Raw genomic sequence first — 17,177 nt, forward strand, 5'->3', positions numbered from 1 at the left:
GCATTCTGTGTCTCTGGATTGGCCTGATCTGGACACTTCCTGTGCGTGGAATCCTACAATAGGTGGCTTTTGTCATTCCCTTCGGCTTTTGCACTAGCTTCAGAAGAGGGTTTCTGGAGTTCCACCCTTGGACAGAGCTCCTGGGTGGTGGGGATGCTGCTGGGGATGCTGCTCCCCAGGGCAGAGGGTCCTCTGACAGCACCCTGGAGAGGCCTCTGCAGGCAGCTTGGTACTGGAAGCCTCTCACCCTTGCTGCCCCCTCCGCTGCCTCCATTGAGCCTGCCCCTGGAGCAGGTGGACTTCAGCCGGGTCAGAATTCCTAATGAGGCACATGGAAGCCCCTCCAGGGGGTGGCCCGGCCTCCCACCCCTACTCGAGTTAAGGGATGACTCTGCCTTTACAGACAGTGGCCTAAGCCTGGCCTTTCCAGAAGGAGAGGGGTGAGGCCGGACCTGCCAGGTTCTGCTCTCTTCTGGCTCGGAATAACGCTTACCAGGTCCCGGCACTCCTGTTGGTTTTCTCAGCCGTGGTACATAGTGGTGGCTGTGTTGGGGCCTCACACAGAACCCGGGGGCCTGATTTGGTCTTTTGCAACCTCCGATGCCTGCCTGAGCCTCAGGACCCTCAGGCTTCCCGCCACCCCGCACGGCCTTTCCTCTCAGGATCCCGGGGCACCCTGGTCACTCCACCCCAGCTGCAGCCCCAGGGGAAGCAGGGCATGTCCAGGCTGTGGGGACACAGCTGGGTTGAAGTCCCAGACCTCCCTGAGCCTGTTTCCCCTTGTGGAATGGGGATGGTCTTTGCTGCCGAGCGTGTTGTTTGTGGTGAACTATGCCCAGCTCTTTGTGATAGGCCCTCACCACAAAGCCACTGTCACAGTTACAATGATCAGGAGCCTTCCGTGGTCTGAAGGCAGGGCTGACGTGTGCACAGTGTCAAATGGGCAGTGTTCAGTGCTGGGGGGTTTCAGGCAAGGGCTGGCCAGGGCAGGCTTCTGGGAGGAGGCAGGTGACAGTGACCTCACTTGCCGACCTTCCTTGGGGACCTACGCTAAGTCTGGGGCATTGCCTTCCGCCTAGCATCTGTGGCTGGAACTGCTCATGGGGTCCTTGGCCACACCCTCTGGGGCTGGGGTGGGCTCAGAAACGCTCCAGGCCCTGGGCTTAGCCTGGTAGGAGGGCTTCATTGGCCCAGAGGAGCCCACGTGGTGATGGTGTTAGCTTTGGCCTCTTAGCAGGACATTTGCAGGTATTCCCAAGTGCCCTGATGCCCGCAGTGCTGGATAGCACAGGTTTTGGAGAGGCAGGGGCACAGAGAAAGGACCCTGGATCTGGAGCCGGCAGCGGGGGTTTGGGTGGGGCTGGCTGCTGGTGCCTGCAGTTCTCCATGGTCACGTCATCAGTGTCGTGGTCTGTGCAATGGGCATGCTGGGAATCTCCTCCAGATGAAGACTTACAGGCTCCTGGCTTGCAGTGGATGGGGAATCCCGCGTAGGGGCCTCGGAGTGGGCAGATCCCTCCCTGGCCGACCTGTGTGGGGCGGTGGGCGGTGTCGGGTGGCCTCCCTGGCAGAGCCGGCCCGGGGCCCAGCTGCCCGTCATCTTGTTGATGTTTTCTTTTTGTCTCTGATGCTTCCCCGCTCAATTATTTACCCAGGGAATTTGGGCTTCTTCACTTGTGGTTTTGGCAAGGGCTTCACATAAATGTTTTGCCCTGGTGGTCTCTTAGCCATTTAAGATAAACGGCCAAATCAAACGCAGGCCTTGCCGGGGAGCCGAGGCGAGCCGTGGGGCTGGGCGGAGGCCAGGCAGGCCCTTGGCCCTGTGTCGTGGCTGTCAGACCCGGGGGAGGCACTTACAGGGTGCTAGGGTTTTCTTGGGGGGTTGTTCAGAGCCTTCTGAAAGGCCTTGGGGCTTGGGTGCTACATGCTCAGTGCTCAGGTCGCTGAGGTGGACTGTGGGCTGGAGAGAGGCACCAGTGGGCCATCAGCCAGGCTGGAGGTTAGCCAGTGCCCAGGTGCTCAGAGGTGGAGGTGTCCGAGGCCTGTGCAGACAGCCCGTCCTGATGGAGCAAACAGTGGTGGCTCGGAGCTTCCCGGCTCTTCCAGAGGGGGGTGGCCCAGATATTTGGGAACAAATCCCTAAATGGAGTCTGCTCCAGAACACTCCAGAAACCCTCACATGGAGATGACTTTGTGGGAGCCGGGGCCCTGACAGCCCTCGTTTGCCCCAGCCCCTTGCCTTAGGCCCCTCAGGGATGGGAGTCTAGCCCCAAGACAGCCCCATCTGGCAGCTGTGGAAGTAGGACCCCCTCAGGCTCCTGCCCGCTTCCCTGGCCCCAGCCCCTGTCTGTGTCCTGGTTGCCTTCCCTGCGGGGCCTGGCACCCCTGGGCCTTCCACCCTGGAAGGGTGGCCTGCAGCCCTCTGCCCTGGGCCCCTGTTCTGCACCCTGAGCCCCTTGTACAGTCTAGGGTCCGACTGACCAGTCTTTTCTATTGTTTTTTCTCCAGGGCCGTGCAGGCCTGCCCAGCTGCCAGCGATGGCCCCCATAGCTGCCTCCTCCTCCCACCCTCACGCATCCGTGATTACTTCACCTCTGCGCGCCCTGGGCGCTCTGCCGCCCTGCCTCCCCCTGCCGTGCTGCAGCGCGCGCCCTGTCTCGGGTGACGGGACTCAGGGTGAGGGTCAGACGGAGGCTCCCTTTGGATGCCAGTGTCAGTTGTCAGGTAACAGACGGCCGCGGTGGGGGGTGGGCTCCCGTGGATGGTGGGGTGTGCCCTGGGCAGAGCTGGCGGCTGCCTCTCCCAGGTGGGCTGGGGCAAGGTGGGGACCCAGGGATGACGTGTTCCCCCACCCCAAAAGGCATTTTTGGGGGGCGCAAGAGGACGTGGTGAAGGTTGTCAACAGAACTGTACACCGGTGCCCTGGTCCCCATCCGTCCGGAGGTCCCCCTGCCCCTCCGCCCATTCTGAGTCTCACTCCCAGGATGCGTTCCCCCAGCCTCCAAATTTCGTCTCTTTGAGCTGTTTAGCTAAAACTTAATTGGATAACGCTTAACATCTGAGGTTTTCTTCTGCCCTCGCCACTGCCACCCGCTCTTCCCCGCCCCAGCCACCACCCCCCACCCGCAAGACATGGCTAGGAGAAGATTCCTTGGTTGTCTGTGTGCATCGTTGGAGCCGTCCAAAATGCTGAGTTTCTCTGGGAGAATGTGTTGCCCATTAACTTGAAGAAAAAAAAGTCCCTCTAAAGGAGCCTTTTAGCTGTGGCCACCCCAGGGAGTCAAACCTTGTGGGGTATGTTTGGGGGTAGGGGCAGGGGGCGGGGCCGTGCAGCCTACCCCAGGGGCTGAACACCTACTGTGCGCCTGGCACCAGGTTGGTGCGGCTGCCCATTATACAGTTGGGCAGACACGAGGAGTGCGGTGACACAGTCTGTCCTCCATTACGTCCCTCCTCTGTCCCCAAACAAAACCCAAACTCCTGCTCTGGCCTGGGGTCCCTGGAATGTGCGGGCAGGGGCCTTTCATCCCAGCCCCTCCTGCCCAGTATCTCGGCAGGGCCTGGTGTGAAACGCACTGAGGCTGCAGGAGCTGAGATGCTGCCGCACACAGGTGGTGGTGAGCACCCTGTGGTCTGGTTTCTGGGCAGGGGCCCGGAAAAGAGAGAGGGTGGGTGCAGAGCTGGGCAGATTCAGTTTGTCCCAGCTTGGTCATCAGGCTTTCTCTTGACTTCGGTAGTGAAAGGAAAACTATTTGTATTGGGCAGGTTTTGCTTTTAATTGAAGCTGTCCCAAGGGACGGTCGCTGTTGGAGCCACAGCTCTGCAGAGGGCCACAGGAGGCCCCAGCTCCAGGGTGAAGAGCCCCCTGGGCCTTCCTGCTGGTGGGCTGGCCTGCCCTGCAGCCTTCAGCACCCCTGCTATGACAGATGGTGACGTCATAGGTCCTGGGCTTATGCCGTGAACGTACAAAGCAAAGACTAAAATTGCCCAGGAAGGAGTTGGCGCCACTTGCAGAGAAGCCGGCCCCCTGTCCCGGGCCGGCCTGGTGCCCAGGGTGGTTGGGGCTTGCGTCGCGGCTCCCTGGGTCTGTGCTGTGATCCCTGCTGGCTGAGGGAGGGATGCCTGCTCCGTCTGGGCGGCTGCCCTGCTCCTATGGCTTCCTGTAATTAGTGCTGCAGTCCTCGCAGCCATTCGGGGGGCCGAGCTATCAAAGATCAGCCTGAGTGTTTATGACTGGACTCGGTCAAGTTCTGCGGTGCAGAAACACGATCTCCCTGGCAGAGGGAGACGGCTTAACCCTCTGTTGGCTCTGGCTGTGCTTAGAAGCTACCGTGCTGAGCGGAGCTGTTGCATTCCCATTTTGCAGATGGGGAAGTAAAAGCTCGAGGAGGGTGAGTGGCTCATGGAACTGGGATTTGTCATCAGGATGCCTCCTGACGAGACCACCCCTTTTCCCACTGAGCCACATGCCTCTGCCTACATCGGTGGGGGGACAGTCCCACCTCTGGGCTCTGGAGCAGCTCCTCACAGACCCGCTCTCAGCCACATTGCTCCCGCTTCCTTCTAGGCACTGTGTACTGAGAGCCCACTGTGTGCTGTCTTGTGCTAGGCACTTGTGTGCATTCTTGAATTTAATCCTCACAGCAGCCTTAGGAGGGAGGTTTACTCTCCCCACTTTACAGATGAGAACATGAGGCTCAGAGACAGTGAGGTCTCACAGGTCACTTTCATTCATTTGCTCATTCATTCATTCATTCTTTCACTAACAGCCGTTTCTCGGGCACCTGTTTTGTAGGCAGGGAGCAAACCAAGGGGGAGGCAGGCGCAGTGGATCCCTGTCCTCCTGAAGCTTGCAGTCTGTGGGGGTGGGGAGGAGCGGGAATGGGGACCTGCAGAGTGGACGCTTTGAAGGGGACAGAGGAGCGGAGGTGGGATTTGGTCCTGGGCTGGTGATCCAGCGCCTGCTTCATCTTGGGCGTTGGCTCAGCCTTCTTGGACTTTAGAACCTGATGCCACGAGGGCTCAGAGCCCGTGAGCAGCCCCCACATTTGATGGCAGGGCCGGGGAGGGGAGTGAGGCGGGGCGGTCTGTTCCTGGGGTCCCTGGGACCTCTCCTCGTGACCCTCCTCGGGGGCCTGCTCTCAGCCTCTGATGCTCTGCCCTGATTTCCAGCACTGTTCCCTTTCATCGTTGGTCCCCATTAATTAGCCTGCGCCAGGTTGCGCTGCCATATTTTTTGATCAATTTCAATACCTGAAAATATCCTATTCCAGTGGTTTTTGTCCCTTTGTGGCTTCTGTCCCTGGCACTGGGCTGTTTGCTTAAGTGTTTTTAGTGCTTGTTTAATCAGTAGTTGGAATGGAGTCATTACATTCCCGGTAACCCGTTAGGAAGAAGCAGTCCTCTGTAAGGAAGGAAAGGGGCTGCCGTCCTTACTCTGTGCTGTCCCTTTTCGGATCAGGATGCACTGAACCCACCTCTTCAAATTAATACGGAAAACCCCGATGTAACCGTGTTTCACGCAGATTAATTGCATGCCGGTGAACGCATTCAGTTATTTATAGAAGGGTGTGATTTTATGGGGGAGAGAACCACACAGGTATGAGTGTTTGTGGACCTCTTGGCTGGCAGCATCCCAAACAGCCCTGCCTCCCAGGACCCCAACCCCAGACCTTCTGATGGTCACAGTGGGAGGAAGGACGTGGGGTATCCGTTGCTTTTTGACTCTGCTGAAATAATGCGGGGCTTTGAGCCTGGGCGTTCCTGGAAACTGAAGTTTCTTCCCTGAGAAATTCCACGTGGGAACTTCTCCAAGGTGCCCGTGGAGTCAAGAGGCTCAGGCTGTGGTCCTGGCCGTTATTCCCAACTGGCCAGTGACCTTGAATAAGTCATTCCCCCTCTATGGGGCTCAGTTTCCCCTTCTGTAAAAAAAAAAATATATACATACACACACATACATATATATCTGATATATATGTAACATTTAAAGATGAGGCTCCTCATATTGGTCTCTGAAGTGGATCATATTGATCTGTTTCGATTGCTGAGATGCTATGGATGACTGGGCATGGGGCTTGGCTAGGGTTCCCAGGGCGGGGGTGGGGTGTTCAGAGAACAGTTTGAAAACCATTGGGCTTTGGCGCCCCCAAACCCTTTCTGATTCTGTGGTTTCCACGACTGGGAGGCAGTCCTGAGTGTATCAGACTCCCAGAGGGAAGGCTGCTCTGTCCTGGATGGCTGTGTGACCTTGGATGAGTCATTTCCTACCCTCTTCCTCAGTTTCCCCACCTATAAAATGGGAGTGATGACAGTACATGCTTTGAAGGATTGTTCTGAGGACTGAGTGGGGTCACAGACGCCAGGTGCTGAGAATAACTCCTCACGCTGAGCAAGCCCTTTAGAAGTTATGACTCACGCGTGAAACACATAAGCTCACATGGTGACGTGGTGGGCACCGTGTGGAATCTGACTTCAAGCCGATCCCCAGTCTCCATTCTTAAAGGCATTTAGCGTCTTGGCTGGCTCAGATCATGTACCAGCCTTGGGAAGTGGAAAGGGAACCGAGAAACTTCATTGCATATTTAAAAGCCGCAAACGGTCATCAGCCACAGTGATTAATACATGTGCTCGGTGAAGTTCAAGGTCTCACACAACAGCACGCAGGATCCCAGCTCGGAGAAGTGGAAGTGTTTGGATTTAATAGAAGGAGTCAGTTGTAGTCATTGGTATATGCTGAAATCACAGGGCAATCTTGTAAAGTTAAATTCAATTTACTTTTCTACTGAAATGGTGCTTGCTGTGTTATTTAACTAGTCTGGGGTTTCTTGGCATGGGTTAAAGGGACAGTAAAGATAAAAGAATACCTGTAAGTAAATAGTAGGTTTAACAGTAGAATCTATCGTTTTCCCCTCCTTCAATTATATCCCAGTGTTCATTTTGTGTTGGTTTTTATAACCAGGGCCATCCAATGGGACGCTGTGGATTAGACCACCCGAGCTGTGGAAGCTTGATGCAATTAATACAGTCTGTCTGGAAAGTGGCCTTATTTCTGGAAGTTTTATGTTAATGATATGGTCTGTGCTTTGCACATTTCATACCAGAACAAGAAGCAAGCTGTAGTTTCATTCTGGACTGGGTTTGATTAACACCGAGAATCAGTGGGAAGGCAAAGGGCGATGCGGACCAAGATGGCAGCGCCTGCCAGGCCCCCGCGGGCGCACTGCCTCGATTCTGGTGCAGGGGGTGCAGAGGGGCGTGAGAGCCTCCACTGAGACTCTGGAGGGAGGGGTGAGTATAGGGGTGGGGGAAAAGGGAAGCGAGCGTGGGTGAGCGTGTGTGGACAGAAGTGCTCCATCGGGGGAAGGTTTGAGGCGTGCTCTTTGCGATTCCCTTTGCAAAAGGTGCATTTGTTGTAGGGTCTTGCTGGGCTAACCAGGTCCCAGTGTCCATGGGGGTGACTCACTGTAGAAAAAAGGCTCTCAGGGGAGTTATGAAAAATTTAAAGGGTCATTTGTACGCCTTGCGTCTGCATCGCTGATGGGGCTGGTGGTCCAGCATTTCCAGCCGGTTGGCGACTCGTGCCTGCTAGTTTGTGGATTCTACTCTGGTGTCTGCCTGCTTCTTGGGATCACACCACTGCAGAGCCTGCCCTTGCTCGTCTGCCTTTAGCATCCAGATGCCTCCTTCCGTAACGGGAGGCAGTGCCAGGAGAAGCCAGGGAGAGATGCAAGGCCCTCAGGATGGAAGAGGCCAACTCCCCAGGCTGGTGGGGGTGGCCGAGGGGGGGAGGGGTTGGACGGACTACCAGAAAGGCACATCTCCTCTAGCACCAACAGGGCCCAAAGGAGCCCGGGCGCAGCGGCCAGAAGAGGGAGTGCAGTGCTGCCTAGTGGGGGGCAGGGGCACCTAGCCGCGAGACCGTCCTTAGATAAAAGGGGTCCCAGCAACGTCCCAGAGCAGAGACCGCTGCAGCCGCGCCAGCTTCCATTTCACTGTCTGAGCCGGCCCTTCAGACCTTCTGAAGGCAGAGCTAAATCAAAGAATTCTGTTCAAATCCGTACAAGATGTTGCTGTTTCTCTGCTCTGACAGGAGAGGCATTTGGAAGTGCAGTTTTCTTTCTGTCTTTCTTTTTTTTTTTTTATAGCTGTCTTAAAAAGGAGTTTGGCTGTTTAGCACAGCTGGTGCTCATTACATTATGCACTGGCAATAAAATAGCATGTGTAATTAATTTTTAATGCAGCGCTGGTTGCAGGCTTTAAAGCAGTTAGTGGATGTGAAGAACCAGCACTGGCCGCCGACATCAGGGATCTCAGAGCACGGCGGCCACGCTCTGCAGCTTGAAAGGGAATCTGCAAGTGGCAGAGGAGGCTGGACGCCCTCTACGTGGAGCAGACAGGTCTAGAAGTGGGTTCACGTTGCGTGACCTGAAGGCTTGAGTCAGTCTTCAGCTATTGAGGATCGGGGGTCCAGAGAGGTCATCTCGGCCAATGCTTTCATTATCTAGATGGAAAAACTGAGGCAGAGAGAGGGGCAGAGGCCACAAGACGTGTGTGGCAGAGCTGACTCAGACGGCGTCCCTTAGGCTCTGCCCACTAGACCATACTGCCCCTCTTGAGTTCATAATGAAAACTAGAGAAGGAAATTCATCTAGCCGAGGCCACGGGTAATGTGCAGTTAGATTTGGCAGCAGATCGAGTTTTTGCTTTGAGGATCCCTGAGCGTTTAGCCTCTTGGAGCCTCAGTTTTGCCATCTGTGGTTGGAACACACCTCCATGCCCCTTAGGCTGGAGACATTCTGTGGTTGTGCTTTGATTGCTGGCTGCCTCATCTCTTCTCAGGGCTCTGTGGCATGGATTCGTGTTTGAAAGTAAATGCCATTATGGACACATAATCAGCGGAGGAGCTGCAGGCATTGTGGGAAGCTCCAGAGATGGGACCATGCTCAGTCCTTGTTCTCAGGGTACATGGATGTGAATATGTGACCCTGGACTAGCCACTTCCTCTCTCCAAGCCTCAGTTTCTTGACCTGTGAAATGGGGGCACTAGAAGTCCCCACTCATCATCCCTGCATTGGAGGGTCTACTGATTAGCTGCCATCTTGGAATGGCCATAGCTGGTTGCCAGCATGTAGGGAAGCAGAGGCGAAGGGAAGTGTGACGGGGCAGAAGGAGGAAGCGGGCTGTTGAAAAGCCTTGGGTACCCCGTGCCCCTATGGTGACTTGGCCGCCATCTCTTTGAAAGTCTCCTGCTGGGAGATTTTCTTAGCGTGAATGAAAGAGGAAGAAGGCCCACCACCATCACTGCTCCTATGACTTGCTGGTGTACTCTAAGGACCTACTGTGTGCCGGCACTGCCCTAGTCGCTTTGCACACTTCGCTCAGGCACCGCATCCTCATAATGCCCCTCAGAAGAGGCAGCCCCCTCCTTTTGCTCATGAGGATACTGGGGCTCAGAGAGGCCAAGCAACATGCCCAGGGTCACACAGCACACAGACAGCAGAACTGAGATTGGGACTCAGTTGTGGTTGGCCCTGAAGTTGAGCTCCCAGCTCTCCCCTCCTGCTGCTGCTTGGGCTGCAGTGGCGGCTCACCCACGGGCAACGGAAATGCAGCTCGAGGTGGGAAACCAGATCACATTCGGACATCGTCCAGGGAGGGTCCCCCAGGTTGTCCTTCATTCGCTGGCCAAGCTGAGGCCTGATCCTGGGCTAGATGCAGGGGTCCAGAAGTGAGTTCAAGGAGCTTCTTGCCCTAGAGGAGCTCACGGTGGTGAGGCTTTAGGGCAAAGGTGAAATACACGCCCCATGATGCATTTCTCTGCTTAAGAAAAAGGAAAGCACTGGGTTTATGGGAGCTGGGAGGGCCTGGAGGTGTGCTGGGGTTTACCTGATGGGGTAGGTGAGGCCGGAGGTGGGGACAGACTTCTTGCAGTGCATGGGTCAGTGACGGATGCAGACGTGGGCGTCTTCCCGGGGGCATCCCGCTGACCCAACGAGACTCCTCCAGCCCTGACTCGCCCATGAGGGGTCCAAGTTGTTAGTGACTTATGGGGACACAGAGTAACCGACCTTTGGACCACCGGAACGATGTTTTGACATTGAAGAAGAAGCCTGGGGTGTGGGAAAAGATTTTCTTGTCACATTGCCCTCAAATTGGATTTCTGGGGCCTGGGTGGGAGTCAGGGACTCGGCAGCTGGTGTCACTCCAGCCTGTACCAGGTCGACTTATGTCCCCGTCACGCTCTTTCCAGTGCCCCAAGCAGGGCCTGGCCCTCTAGGTCCTCAGGGAACGCTGGTGGACGATGAAGACCCAGAGAAGGCCGGGTTCACGTCTGTGGGAGAAAGCAAAAGAAACACAGAGAAAGCTCTTCGTACTGCCTCATTTTCATACACAGTCCCCTAGAAGCAATTTCTCTTCGCTGGAGAGAAACCAGCTTTCGTCCTTCTTAAAGCTTGAGGTGTTCTCGGTCGTTTTTTTTTTTGGTGGAGGGAACAAAATGTACTTGACTTTTCAAACCCGAGGGCCAGGCAGGGCGCAGGGGCTGTGTACTGTACATATTTCACAATCAAACCCAAATAGTCGAAACCATGAAATATAGTTTATCCAAACATAATCAAGGCTGGCCAATTTAATCCAGAAAGCAGTGGGAAGAAATCCTTGGTGGGCAGGGGTCCCTCTGTGTGGGGTTCCGCCGCCCGGCATTACCCCTGAGGGGAATTGCAGCTGCCCCTCACTCCAGCCCCCTCCTTGGGCGTTATTTAATAATAACCAACAGCTGGGGGGTGGCGTGTGACCGCGGTGTGTGGTCAGTGAGGGCGGAAGCATCAACCATGATTTCCTCTCCCATCGGGGTCCTTCTTACACTCAGCAATGGGGCCACCAGGTCATGATCAAGTCGCCATTTCTGTGCCCCTACTGTGTGTCAGGCCCTCAGCAGGGGCCTTCCCAGACATTTAAGCTTCCCGGAAGCTTCTCTCTCAGGAAGATAACCTATTCTGTAGTTCACAAGTGTGGAGCCTGAGATCAGAGAGGTGATGCGACTTGCCCGAAATTGCACAGCTGGTAGACAGCAGAGGTGGGATTTGAACCTGGGTCTCCTTGGGTCTGGGGGCCACAGCCTGCTCCTCTCCTTGCTTTCTGGCCCCCAGGTTTCCCTCCTGCTGGCCTTTCACCTGGCAGGTGTGAGTGGGAGCAGCCGAGGCAGAGGAGCGAGCTAATGAATCACGGAGCTGCCACAGGGCTGGTGCGAGCCCTGGGTAATAAGAACGCTTGTATTTTATGATTTCAGAGGAAGGGATCAGAGGGCTTGAGACTTCTTGAAGGAGGTTAATGCAAAAACGGGTCAATACCTGCAGAGGCAGGGGCAGTTGGAATCTTTTCATAAATCCAGACATTTTTAATTACTGCCTTTGTTAATAAGAGGTGAAGAATGGCTGGTGGGACGAGGCCCACGGGTGCGTGAGTCGTTCCTCGGAGCTGTATTTAACCAGTCCTTCCTGATGCCGGCTCCCTCTTCTCGAATCTCGAATTTCTTTGTGCTTCATTAACAGGCTTCTCATTTTATTCTTGATTTAATAGTAAAAGGAACCATTGCGTGAGGGCCCACTGTGTGCCATGGGCTCCATATGCATCATCTCCACTGATTCTTTCTCACAATGGTACGAGGATATGTCTGTTGGAATTTTTTTCTTAATTTGGTAAACTATACAAACATAAAATTTACGATTTTAGCCTTTTTTAGGTGGACGGTTCAGTGACATTGTGTGCATTCACATTGTTGTGCTATCATCACCACCATCCATCTCCAGAACTTTTTCGCATCCCAAACTGAAACTTTGTCTCCACTAAACACTAACTCCCCATCCCCTCCTGCCCCAGCCCCTGGTACCCTCCATTCTTTCTATCTCTCTGAGTTTGACTACTCTGGGTATCTCACAGAAGTGCAGTCATATAGTATTTGCCCTTCTGTGACTGGCTTGTTTCACTTAACATGATATTCTCAAGGTTCGTCCATGTGGTAGCCTGTGTCAGAGTTGCCTTCGTGTTTATGGCTGAGTAATACTCCATTGTGTGGATGGACCATGTCTTGTTTATCCATTCATCCTGTGATGGACACTTGGTTGTGTCCACCTCTGGACTATTGTGAATAACGCTGCCGTGAACGTGGGTGTGCACATTATGGTTCGAGACCCTGCTTTCAGTTCTTTTGGGTTTATACCCAGAAGTGGAGTTGCTAGATCACATGGCAATTCTATGTTTACCTCATTGAGGAACTGCCCACCTGTTTTCCACGGTAGCCACACGATTTTACTTTCCCACCAGCAGTGCTCACGGGTCCCAGTTTCTCCACATCCTCCCCTGACCATTGGAGTTTATAGTTAAGGACCCCAAGTCTCTGGGATGTGGTGAACAACTGGCCCAAGTTGTGTGGTTAGTAAACTTGAGAGGCTGGGATGGAACCAGCTCCCACTGCTCTAGGCTGGGTGCCTGCAGCCCTGGTCATGGGCCAGTCCCTTCAGTAAGTGGCGTTTGAGGGTCTCTAACCCATTTCTCTTATAAATGCTTCCCCATGACGGCCCTGTCTCCCAGGCTGGCTGATTTTTAGCAGTCAGCTAAACATTTCGCTAGCTTGAGAGTTTAGGGAAGAAAATTCTGCAAGTGGACAATTTTCACTTTTCTTTCTGCTGTGTCTTCAGGGTGTTGATTTGGGTTCGGTTTAGCAGAAAGAGCCACATAGTGTATGTAGAGTGGACCACCTGGGAGCAAGGTAGAGCTGGCTGGTGTCCTGGGGCCCACGCTGCCCCTCTCTGAGTCTCCTGGGGTCTCCCCGTCTCTTGGGATCATCGTGCAGCCTTGCTTCCCCGGCTGGCCTGGGAGGAATTGAAGAGGGGCATCCTGAATTGGACCACAGGGCAACTTACTGGGTCTGCTGCTCTGATCCAGTAGCCACAGGTCCTTTGTTGATGGGGGATATAATCGTGGGGCTGAGTGAGGATTACTGGGTGGAGCTGTGATTTCTCTCTGTTGCCCTGTGTTAGTGACCTAGGGCTGCCGCAGCGAATGACCACATGCTAGGTGGCTTCAAACAACAGAAATTTATTCTCTCGCTGTTCTGGAGGTCACAAGTCCAAACTCAGGGTGACGGCAGGGCTGTGCTCCCTCCGAAGGCTCTAGGGGAGAGTCTGTTCCTGCCTCTTCCAGCTTCTGGTGGCTCCAGGTGTTCCTTGGTTTGTGGCCTCATCCCTCGTCTCTGCCTCCGTGGTCACGTGGCCTCCCTTGGGGCCTGTCTTCTCCTCTCCTGGACAATTAGAAGGACAATTGTCATTCCAAATAAGGTCACCTTCACAGATTATATGGGTTTGGTTATGGACATTTTGTTTCGGGGGCTATCATTCAACCCACGACATACCGCTTGCTGGATTGTAGGGCCCTCCAGGGCAGGAACCCTGGTTTGGTGTCCTGTGTGAACTCCCAGGGTCTGGGACAGGTTCATGCATGTGTGGGGTCTCCTCCACATGTGTGCTACGTTGAACCTGAGATGGTGTCCACACGTTCTTCCCCCAGGAATTCGGTGACTCTCAGACGCCGTCCTCTCTGGGCAGCACTCAGACCTCCACGGTTTATGGGAGGTTGTGTGGCCTCCCAGTCTGCCCCCGTGCCACGTCAGAACACAGTTATTAACAGAGAGGGGGGTGCCTTTAAAAACAAGTCTGCAATGATTATTATGAGAAAAAATTAGCAGAGTTGAATAGGAGCTAAAAATAGCTGGACACGTACTTGCCTATAATCTATTTTTTTTAAGAAAATATAATTATTTTTGTAAACCAGCTCTGAGAAGCCAGGAGTATTTTTAGTCTGTGTCTTCTACGACATTGTGCGTCTTTTCAGGAACAGCAGCTTGGAGCCCGCTGGAGTGTGATGTCACGAAGTCAGGCTGCAGAGCGGGGATAGGGGGTGGGGTGGGATGGGGTCGAGGGTCAGGAGCCCAGGCCTGGGCCCCATTCTGCTGAGCATGTATCTGGTGGGAGGATAGTCCATGAGCAGCCTGACCGTGGCCTCTGGGGTGCTGGTGGCCTGGGGTGTCCTGGCCACACCTTGGTAGGTGGCCGGTAGCATTGGGCGGACTGCAGCTCATTCAGCTCGGGGGGCCAGAAGGATTGGGAGTTCCCTTGGGCAATGGTGACCTGACCCACCACCCCGGGATGACCCAGGTCTGAGCGGAGCTGCAGGAAGTAACCAAGACTTGAGGGAAAACATTCCATGGCGTTTTCATTTGGAGCCAAACATTGCCTCGTAATTTTCTCCCTGGTTTTCCCATTGCCTCTGCCGGGGTCCTTGGGCCTGGCACAGACCCCATAATAAAAGGCCCTATGTGTTTGTATGTGCATATGTGTGTATGTACATATGTGTGTGTGCATACGTATGTATATATGCGAGTGTATGTGTGTATGTACACGTGTGTATGTGAGTGTGTATTTGGGTATGTGAGTGTGTGTGTATGAGTGTATGTGGGTAGGTGCATATGCATGTGTGTATGTATGTATGTGAGTGTATGTGTGTGTGTATTTGTGCGTGTATGTGCACATGTGTGTATGTGTATATGAGTGTGTGTATGGGTATATGTGGGTGGGTGCGTCTGCATACATATGTGTATATATGTGAGTGTATGTGTGTGTGTATTTGTGCTGTATGTGCACGTGTGTATGTGTATATGTGAATGTGTATATGGGTGTATGTATGTAGGTGTGTATGCATGCGTGTGCATACATATGTGTATATATGTGAGTATATGTGTGTGTATTTGTGCTGTATGTGCACATGCGTGTATGTGTATATGTGAGTGTGTGTATGGGTGTATGTGGGTAGGTGCATATGCATACATATGTGTATATATGTGAGTGTGTATTTGTGCTGTATGTGCACGTGTGTATGTGTATATGTGAGTGTGTATATGGGTGTATGTGTGTTGGTGCGTATGCATGCGTGTGCATACATATGTGTATATATGTGAGTGTATGTGTGTGTATTTGTGCTGTACGTGCACATGCATGTATGTGTATATGTGAGTGTGTGTATGGGTGTATGTGGGTAGGTGCGTACACATGTGTGTGCATACATATGTGTATATATGTGAGTGTGTGTATTTGTGCTGTATGTGCACATGCGTGTATGTGTATATGTGAGTGTGTGTATGGGTGTATGTGGGTAGGTGCATATGCATGTGTGTGCATACATATGTGAGTGTATGTGAGTGCGTATGGTGTATGTGTATACATGTGCATATGTGCAGGCACATGTGTGTGGTGGCGTGGGGGAACTCTCAGCACAGAACGGGTCACCTCCCGCCACCTGATGCCGGGTGTTTATGGTGGAGGCACTTTTGATTATTTTTCCTCCCTGAACTTCGTGATTCTTTCTGGACTGCGGTGTGTGTGGTCGTGTTTCAGCACCGAGGCCCGAGGAGGCCTTGGAGGGCGAGTCTCTCTGGGGATGAATCCGCCTTCTCAGTACCTTCTGGGGAGGACCACATCCTCCAGCCTGCTCCAGCCTCAGTGGGAGCCCGCAGTTCATGTCCTGGAAAACTTGGCCAGTCCCGTGTGTGACCCACCCAGGAGTGTGTGCTGGGGGAAGCCAGCTTTGGAGATGGACAGCCGGGTTCAAATCCTGGCTCTGACACTTCCGAGCTCTTTGACCTTGGCGAGTGCCCTAGCCTTTAGGAGCCTCAGTTTCCTCGTCTGTAAAAGGATGGCAGCAACTCAGTGGGAGGGGTAGCCATGACAATGGGGCGCTTTCCTAACATCCTCAACGTCCCTCACCTCAGCTCTGTGAGGAAGGCACTGCTATTATCCCCATTTTACAGATGTGGAAACTGAGGCAGGCTGACTCCAGAGCCCTTACTGCTTTATTATACCTTAAAACCCGTCCCTATTACACTATCCTGCCTTCTGTGACAGCTGGTATATGAAAGGTGGTGAAGAGTAGCAGGTATTACAATAATATTTTTATTGTTGTTATAGCTATAATTATTATTATCACAATCATTATCCTTGCTGTATCTGTGGGTGGAGGTATTCCAGCATCCACGTGGCTCTTTCCCCTGTGGCTGGGTCCCGCCTCCTGACATCTTGACATCTCTGGTTTCTGGGGCCGTTTCCATCCTTCTGATAGGGTGGGCATTCTTACCTTTCCTTCCTCCGCCCTCTCCCTCATCTGCCCTCCTCCCTTTTGGGTCCGTGTGTATTTGAGGTCTCAGATAGTCCTTCTCCCCTAATTGAGATAATGAACACAGTATTTCCAGAACCATTGCACTAAAAGTCAAGTGCAAAGTGATGGTTTTCATTTGTCGTTCTCTCTCTTTCTCTCTCTCTCTTAATATGCATCTCTTTAAGGGGGGATTGGCTGAAAGCAAACAGCTAATAACCTATGGATTTATGGAGCCAGCGCGAGCCGGCTTAATAAGCTTTTATACCTGGAACCAGCGTTCTGTCCCTTTAAGTTGAGATTCCAAATTGCCTGGTATTTTACAGTGCCTGGTTTCATTTACGCTGGAGCCAGACTTACTATGTGAGAGCCGTCCGCATGCTGGAATTAGTCTTAAGCTTGCTTCTGTGGCGTTGCCAAATTCCATGTTTGTGTTTTATTTAGAATTCTTTTCACGGCCAGCCGATTCTGTTCCGGCACACACAGGCGCTGTTGCGCCCCATGGAGAAAATAAGCAAGCTTGCGTTTTCTTTGGCAGAGGCCGCGGCCACAATAGACTGTGGTCTCCGAAACATTTTTTAAAAGCTATTTTAACCCATAACAGATGCATCAAGTCGGCACAGGCATGCCAGTTTTCTTAGTTTTAATTAAAAAATAATTATAGTCTAATGGGATGTTAGTGACACATTTGGATGAATGGTGGGTGACATTATCTGCAACTTATAAATGAGTGCCTCTCCCCTGGCCGGAGCAGAGGTGGGGACAACTTGGGGAGGGGATCTGGGTATATGTTCCTCATTGCGGGGTGGGGGCTGGGGTGGTGGGTGCCGTCCTGGCCACTATGGGGTCCTGTGGAAGCCTTTGTGAATGGTGTGCAGTGCTCAGAAGGGACATCCTGCCGTGGCCGGCCAGGTAACAGAACTGCCAGGATGTGGCGATGAGCATCTGAGGACTGGTGGTATCTGGGAGCATCCTCC

At 53.4% G+C, this 17,177-nt stretch overlaps 1 protein-coding gene across 1 annotated transcript in view; it reads left to right on the forward strand.

The window, feature by feature from the left end:
• Nucleotides 1–17,177, forward strand: part of BCL11B (BCL11 transcription factor B) — a 97,937-nt gene that overhangs the window by 37,780 nt on the left and 42,980 nt on the right. Inside the window, 1 exon segment of the mRNA XM_087447963.1 lies at nt 2,509–2,724. Within this exon segment, the coding sequence (XP_087304089.1) occupies nt 2,509–2,724 (216 nt within the window).

This window comes from Ceratotherium simum, chromosome 24, assembly GCF_057802395.1.
Source record: "Ceratotherium simum simum isolate JZ-2026a chromosome 24, ASM5780239v1, whole genome shotgun sequence".
Lineage (NCBI taxonomy): Eukaryota > Metazoa > Chordata > Mammalia > Perissodactyla > Rhinocerotidae > Ceratotherium > Ceratotherium simum.